The 7951-nt window shown below is 50.1% G+C and overlaps 1 protein-coding gene across 3 annotated transcripts; it reads right to left on the bottom strand.

Moving 5' to 3' along the window:
• Nucleotides 1-1435: 1435 nt before the first annotated feature.
• slc2a12 (solute carrier family 2 member 12) lies at nt 1436-7097 on the bottom strand. Of its 3 annotated transcripts, none has more exons than XM_028969367.1 (6): nt 6984-7097; nt 6739-6844; nt 4212-5528; nt 3881-4003; nt 3610-3742; nt 1436-1745 (listed from the first exon to the last, which is right to left on the bottom strand). In XM_028969367.1, the coding sequence occupies exons 2-6, from the start codon at nt 6779-6781 to the stop codon at nt 1673-1675; spliced, it is 1689 nt and encodes a 562-aa protein (XP_028825200.1). In that variant the 5' UTR covers nt 6782-6844; nt 6984-7097; the 3' UTR covers nt 1436-1672. The 3 variants fall into 3 exon arrangements, with proteins under 3 accessions (XP_028825200.1, XP_028825201.1, XP_028825202.1); XM_028969368.1 differs by having other exon boundaries at nt 6739-6841; nt 6984-7078; XM_028969369.1 differs by lacking the exons at nt 3610-3742; nt 3881-4003 and having other exon boundaries at nt 1596-1745.
• Between the last annotated feature and the right edge of the window lie 854 nt (nt 7098-7951).

Raw genomic sequence — 7951 nt, 5'->3', positions numbered from 1 at the left:
CACGAAATTCTTCTCACCACACTCTCAGATTTAGGAATGACAGGAACCGTACTATATTGGTTCACCTCTTACCTTCAAGACAGGTCCAAGGTATTATGGGGAGGTGAGACATCTGTCCTTTCTAGGGTAACCACAGGGGTTCCACAAGGCTCTGTCCTTGGCCCCCTTCTATTCTCAATATACACTCGCTCTCTTGATCACACCATCCAATCACATGGCTTCTCTTATCACTCCTATGCTGATGACACCCAGCTCTATTTGTCTTTCCACCAGAAGATACCACTATTACTACAGAAATCTCAGCCTGTCTCTCTGACATATCGGCATGGATGTCTGAGCGACACCTCCAACTCAACCTATCCAAAACCGAGATTCTGATCTTTCCGAGCAACAATTCCTCTCAGCAAAACCTCCCAATTCAACTCAGCTCGCTACTGTTAACACCCACGGCGTCTGGAATTTGGATTGACGACAAACTGAGTCTGAACCATCATGTTGCTGCGATCTCCAGATCCTGCAGGTTCACTCTCTACAACATTCGCAAGATTCGGCCTTTTCTCTCACAACAGGCTACGCAGCTCCTCGTCCAGGCAACGGTCATCTCCAAACTGGACTATTGTAACTCTCTCCTGGCTGGAGCCTCTGCGGTCACCATAAAACCCCTCCAGATGATCCAAAACGTGGCCGCCCGTCTCATCTTCAATCAGCCAAAATACACCCACGTCCCGCCTCTCCTCACCTCTCTCCACTGGCTCCTGGTAGCTGCTCGCATCCAGTTTAAATCCTTGATGCTGCCTACAGGGCTGTAAACACACTAACACACTACTAGCCAGATACACTCCTGCACGCCAGAAATGAGAGTGAAAATTCCCTCTTCACAGGGTCTCCGGTCCCAATCGACTCTGTTCTCCTGTGTTGTCCCTGGCTGGTGGGACAACTTGTCCTGCTCCATTCGACTACCAGCACCTTTAAGAAGCAGTTGGAAACCCACTTGTTCAAAAAGTATTTCAGACGAATCTAACACTTACACACACGCACACACACACACACACACACACACACATACAAAATAAATTAATAAATATAGATTCATCCAGCACGTAACAAGTCCCCGGCATGTTCTATTCCTGACAAGTTCGGCCTTATCAGGGCTCTTAGTTTTTTGACTCACAATTTATAGAAACAGAATGAGAATTGCTGGTGTCGTCCTCTTGTAAGTCGCTTTGGATTAAAGCGTCTGCAGAGTAAAGTAAAGTAAAGTTTATTCATTGTCAGAGCCGAGTGTTTCGTGTGTGTATTTCAAGCGTGTAAACTGGTCTTGTTAGAAAGTGGGTGCTGGTAGGTGGAACGGATGGTGGGGCCGGAGCACAGACTCTGTGTGATTAGCACAGAGGACAGCGTGAGTTGTGGGACAAGATGAGAAGACACCATGTTGTTATTTTTGTACAAATCTGTACTAAAAAGCAGGTTTATTTAAAACAGGAGCGAATCCAAAACTTACAACAGGTGAAAGGTCAAGACAAACTCAGGTCTACACAAGGGGACCTTGGTCTGGCCCCGACTTCTGAGGTGATAGTGCGAGGTGTGTCAGTGTTGTAGATTATTCTGTCGCTGCGGCCTTCCTACAAACTGGCCTGATTAGAAGAGGGAGGCTCCGCCTCTCGTTCCCGCCTTACGCCGGGCGAAAACCTTTCGCCTCCAGATGCTCGTCCACCTTGGGCCTCCATCTTTTCAACAGGTGATTTCTGGGGAGCAGAAGATGGAGGAAACGTGGGTTTTAGGGGTGTTTGCTCGCCGTCTACAGTTCAATGTTCATGTAGCTGTGAATGTTCGTGAGCGTGTGGTGATTGAAATCACTACTGGTCTGGTGGAACATACCATCAGGGTTGAGAAGGTGGTGCTACACTGAGGAAGTTGAAGGAAGGGGCATCAGAGGAGGAGGTCATGGGTTCAGAGGGTACAGTCAGGTCCATAAATAATGGGACATTGACACAATGTTAACATTTTTGGCTCTGTACACCACCACAATGGATATCAAATGAAACGAACAAGATGTGCTTTAACTGCAGACTATCAGCTTTTATTTGAGTGAACGGTGTAGGAATTACAACAGTTTGCATATGTGCCTCCCACTTGTTAAGTGACCAAAAGTAATGGGACAGAATAAGAGCCATAAATCAAACTTATGCATTTCAATACTTGGTTGCAAATCCTTTGCAGTCAATTACAGCCTGAAGTCTGGAAACCATAGACATCACTAGACGTTGGGTTTCATCCCTGGTGATGCTCTTCCAGGCCTCTACTGCAACAGTCTTCAGTTCCTGGGGCATTTTCCCTTCAGTTTTGTCTTCAGCAAGTGAAATGCATGTTCAATTGGATTCAGGTCAGGTGATTGACTTGGCCATTGCAAAACAGTCCACTTCTTTCCCTTTGGTTGCTTTTGCAGTATGCTTTGGGTCATTGTCCATCTGCACTGTGAAGCGCAGTCCAATGAGTTCTGAGGCATTTGGCTGAATGTGAGCAGATAACATTGCCTGAAAAACTTCAGAATTCATTGTGCTGCTTTTGTCAGCAGTCACATCATCAATAAATACAAGAGAACCAGTTCCACTGGCAGCCATACATGCCCACGCCATGACATTTCCAGCACCGTGCTTCACTGATGAGGTGGTATGCTTAGGATCAGGAGCAGTTCTTCTTTTCTCTTCCCATCACTCCGGTACAAGTTGATCTTGGTTGATGTTGTTCCAGAACTGTGAAGGCTTTTTTAGATGTTGTTTGGCAAACTCTAATCTGGCCTTCCTGTTTTTGGGGCTCACCAATGGTTTACATCTTGTGGTGAACCCTCTGTATTCACACTGGTGGAGTCTTCTCTTGATTGTTGACTTTGACACAGATACACCTACCTCCTGGAGAGAGTTCTTGATCCAGCCAACTGTTGTGAAGGGTGTTTTCTTCACCAGGGAAAGGATTCTTCGGTCATCCACCACAGTTGTTTTCCGTTGTCTTCCGGGTCTTTTAGTGTTGCTGAGCTCACCGGTGCGTTCCTTCTTTTTGAGAATGTTCCAAACTGTTGTTTTGGCCGCGCCTAATGTTTATCTGCTATCTCTCTGATATGTGTCTTTTGTTTTTTCAGCCTAATGATGGCTTCACTGATAGTGACAGCTCTTTGGATCTCATCTTGACAGTTGACAGCAACAGATTCCAAATGCAAATAGCACACTTGAAATTAACTCTGGACCTTTTATCTGCTCATTGTAATTGGGATAATGAGGGAATAACACACACCTGGCCATGGAACAGCTGAGAAGCCAATTGTCCCATTACTTTTGGTCCCTTAACAAGTGGGAGGCACATATGCAAACTGTTGTAATTCCTACACCGTTCACCCTCAAATAAAAGCTGATAGTCTGCAGTTAAAGCACATCTTGTTCGTTCCATTGTGGTGGTGTATAGAGCCAAAAATGTTAACATTGTGTTGATGTTCCAATATTTATGGACCTGACTGTATTTGGACTGTGTGACTGGTTGGACACTCGTCAGGTGGGACTAGATCTAATGTGACTAAACTTTCTCCTACCATGTAAAAAGAGTGTAAAAAATCCAGACCTTATGGCGAGATCTTTAGAGATCTGTTCCAGGGATCGACCCTTGGTCTCTGGGATGCAGAGGAGAACGAACATCAGCAGAACGAAGCTCATGGCAGCGTAGGAGAAGATCACGGTGGACAGGCCCACAGTCTCTACAGAGATGGAGATCAGGGCCAGTAAGTCCTGCTACTCTAGAATCTCTAAAACTCTAAATTTGGTGGGTTTGTGAGCAAATTGTAGGATATTATTAGCAGTTCTTGGTCCAACAATGAGCCACATAGGCGTTGTACCTGAAAGTGTGAGGAATGTGACCGACACAAGGAGGTTTGTGGCCCAGTTGAAGGCTGAGACAACGGACACGGCTTTCCCCCTGATCCCAGTAGGAAAGATCTCACTGAGAACCACATACACCACTGAGGAGAACACACAGGCCGGAAGGTTAATGCCCATGTAACATGGTGGGGTCATCACAACTTCATATATTCGTCCTGTTTGGTCATTTAAGCGCTGTTTTATCGTCCTTCTGTATACAGATGATGTCTGAGTGTGACGTTTTTATGGGTGGTCATTAAAATATTAAAACCACATACTGCTAAGGTTAAAAATATAAAGGGTTCTTACTTGGTCCCAGGCTGAAGGAGAACGCTGCCACATATACAAGAAGACTGACCAATGAGATCCACTTCAGAGATGGAGCCACGCCTTCATGAGCCACGTCCACGAAGATGTCCTCCAGCAGACTCCTGTTCCCATTAACCTGGGTGTCACTAGTCTCAGTTCTTGGGGCGGGGTTCATTCTGAGGTGGGTGTGGTTTAGCTTCAGCTGGTACAGTCCCACCGGTTTGCCGGCCTGGTTTTCTCCCCGCCCCCAGGGGGTGTGGTTTAGTCCTGCTGGGCTCTGACAAAGGCTGACAACTTGGGTGTGGCTCTGCATGGTTGCCATTCCCAAGGCTGTTAGAGAGAAAGTCATGACAGCAGCGCCCACACAAAGAAAAGCCTTGGATCCCACTCGGTCCACTAGTAGGATAGCAGGGATGGTGCCGCCCACTTTGACCACACCCAATCCCGTGGAGGCAAGCGTGGCTGCCTGGTCGCTATGGAAACCCATGTGATGGAGGACAGTGGAGGCGTAGGAGAGCAGATTGGGCTGACCGGTCATTTGTTGAAGAAACACCAGAACCACGCCCACCAGTAAGCGCTGTCGCATGTTGTCGTGGCAACGGAAGAGGTCCAGGAAGCCGTGCTGTCTCTCGGCATTCAGCGCGGCCTGGATGGCCCTCAGCTCCTCGTCCACGGCGGCGGCCCCTGGCGACGGGCCCCGCAGGCGCGTGAGCACGGCACGGGCTTCCTTCTCCCTCCCACGCAGCAGCAGGAAGCGTGGACTCTGCGGCAGGAAGTGCATGGCCACCGCCTGGGTCACGGCAGGCGGCAGAGCCGCAGCGAACGTGTACCGCCAGCCGTCCGTCACGCCGGAGAACCCCCAGCTCAGCCCAAAGCCCAGCAGCACGCCCAGAACCACCATCAGCTCGTACAGACACACCAGGCGGCCGCGCCAGGCCTGCGGCGCCACCTCGGCGATGTAGAGGCACGACGCGGTGCCGGAGAGCGCCACCGCCATGCCCACCACCGTCCGGCCCAGCACGAGGGCCGGCAGCGAGCTCCCGCACACCCTCACCAGCGTGCCCGCCGCCACCAGCACGGCCGTCAGCACGATGGCGAACTTGCGCCCCCAGCGGTCCAGAATGGCGCCCCCTGCCAGCGAGAGCAGAAGCGCGCCCAGCAGGAAGGAGCTGACCAGCAGCTCCTGGCTCCGGCAGGACAGGGACAGGGCGTCCCGCAGCTGGAGCACGGCGCCCGAGATCAGTCCCATTTCGTAGCCCAGCAGGAGGCCACTGACCGAGGCCACCAACGCCGCCAGGACCAGCAGGCCACCACAACCTGAGACAGAGAGGACGACAGAGAGGGAGAGTCACCAGAGATCTTTCTGGGACCAGGACGATTCTGAACCAAGAACAGAGAAGAGAGCTGGAGAACCTCCTGGAAGGGGGAACCTGCAAGGCCACACGTGTCCATCTGGAGTTTACAGAATGAGAGCAGGTAAGAGTTGGGGGTGTTGGTAGTGAGCAGACATGGTGAGGACTGGTGACGTTCTACTGAAGAACACAACGATCTTGTTGGACTACAAGCCTTTAGAATTGAGCTAGAATTTGGGGATTTACTGCTCTCTACGGAGACTGACCCCACCATTCTGGCCCGGACACTCTAGGGAGAGCTGGGTTGTGCTAAACGCGATCCTGGTGGAGAGAGTGTTCCACGAAGGGCTAATCTTGGCTTCTGGCTCAAGAACCCTGCTAACTGAGAAGCCACGTTTCCTAGAAGACCCCTGGACTCGCGCTGCAGCAGCATCATCAATGTTTGATAAATCATGCGCCGTTTTGGCCAATTCAGCAGAAAATAATTACGGGGAAAACATGTTTTTCCACACAGCAGGCGTGCCAGGGCCCTTCTAGAACAATGTTTACCCCGTGGGTGGAGCTCTGGTTCTGCTTCACATCTCAGGCCTCACCCTTCATTCGTACATAACTACTCACTCGGTTATTCCAACACCGAACACGCAAAACTGAAACCTGCAACACGGGTTGCCAGGTCTGTGAAGAGTCTCCGGGTGAATTTGTCTGGAAGTCGAGTCGTGGCAACTGGACGTTTCATTCTGCATCCACGGAACTTTGTCAATCGGGTTACCATGGCAACCGTCAACACTGCACACTACACAACCGAATCCTACAGAACCAAAGGTACGATTTTTAATAACCAGCTCCTTCAGCTGCTGAAGAGAAAGATTGGACACCTCGACTGCTCAGGACCACCAATGGCATCCTCAGCCTAACCTGGGGAGAAGAACGTGGAACTTCTGTATTCTTCTACCAGTCCCTGTTGCTCATTAGTCAACATCTTCAGGATTATACCCCACCACGATGGCGGAGGTCCAGACGTTATCACCTCATGGCTGACTTTGACTGACCTTCTGGAGTCTCCTGCTTTATTTATTTTAGAATGCTGACCAGCGTGTCTACAGACGCCAGAACCAGCACACATCTGTAATGTCTGGGTGATGGGTGACAGCGTCCATCTGCTGCAGTCATTGTACCTGTGCGGGTCCCCCTGCCGCTCCTGGGGTCACTCGAGGTCATTTGCTCGGGTTCCCTGAAGAAGTGAATGTCTCCTAGAAGCTCCAGGCCAGCCGCTGCTTACTGCTGGGAGAGGTGAAGAAATAAAACCCTTCTGTTCAGGTTCAGAGCGCCGCTTTTACTCTTATAATGATTCGTGGTAAGAAGAAGAATATTATTATTATTATTATTATTATTATAATTAATAATAATAATGACGACTTACTGCGGTTATCGGCGCCGCTCAGTCACTTGCTCTGCCTTCGACTCATTTTCTCGCCCCCTGCGAACTCCGGGCGGCTTTAGCGAACTCCACATTTTTGCCCTTTTCTCTTGCGAGAGCGGCAGCAGGCCACGCCCACCCGAGCACGGCGTCTGCGCGGCAGGCCACGCCCACCCCAGGACGGTGTCTGCTTGATAGGCCACGCCCACCAGTGGCCTGCGTCTGCTCGACAGGCCACGCCCACCACGGGGTTTTTAACACAACAAGACAAAATCAAGACATTTACCAGAGCGACTTACAATCAGTAGTTACAGGGACAGTCCCCCCCTGGAGACACTCAGGGTTAAGTGTCTTGCTCAGGGACACGATGGTAGTAAGTGGGGTGCGAACCTGGCGAGTGTGTTTACACACTAAGGCTACTAGCACCCAGACCCTCCAACAAAGGTTCCTTTTTTATTCTCTTCATTCATCATAAGTGTGGAAATGACCACATGACTGTAACGACCGTATAAGTAATACGCACACGTGCCTGGTTCTTCATACATGGGTTACTACACCGTGTTCTGGGAAAAGAGAGTTTCTGTCGATCTTCTACGTTCCCCTCCTCTGTGTGCATTAAAATATTTCATTTTTAATACGTTTATGGCCATTTTATTACTGGGACAGCATCTGGACCGTATGCAACATTCTCCCCACCACAGTTTCCGTCTTTTTCGGGGGACGGGAGGGCGAATAAAAGAACCTCCACATGAGCGGGATCCTTCACCGGCGTTATGAGGCTGCCGGATATTCGCATGCCGGGTTATGCAACGGCTGAGGTCATCAGCAGGGTGTCAGGTTACCAGGCGGTCCAGACCAATCAGCTGCCCTCTGCTCACATGGGTTTCGTCGAGGTGTGTGAATGGCTGCCAAGGAATTCTGTAACACCGTCTGATCCAAAAATATGCTCCGGAGATTTCTTGCCAAATGTT

This window comes from Denticeps clupeoides, unplaced genomic scaffold (assembly GCF_900700375.1).
Source record: "Denticeps clupeoides unplaced genomic scaffold, fDenClu1.1, whole genome shotgun sequence".
NCBI lineage: Eukaryota > Metazoa > Chordata > Actinopteri > Clupeiformes > Denticipitidae > Denticeps > Denticeps clupeoides.
Note: the sequence above shows the minus strand (reverse complement) of the source record. Positions and strands in the feature narration are given on the sequence as shown.

What these genes read in the sequence shown, in the direction of transcription:
- slc2a12 (XM_028969367.1), bottom strand. Translation starts at nt 6,781, where the DNA reads ATGACCTCGAGTGACCCCAGGAGCGGCAGGGGGACCCGCACAG. An exon ending in CACATTCCTCACACTTTCAG is followed by an intron (nt 3,743 to 3,880) that starts GTACAACGCCTA and finishes CCATCTCTGTAG; the next exon opens with AGACTGTGGGCCTGTCCACC. An exon ending in TCTAAAGATCTCGCCATAAG is followed by an intron (nt 1,746 to 3,609) that starts GTCTGGATTTTT and finishes TCTGCTCCCCAG; the next exon opens with AAATCACCTGTTGAAAAGAT.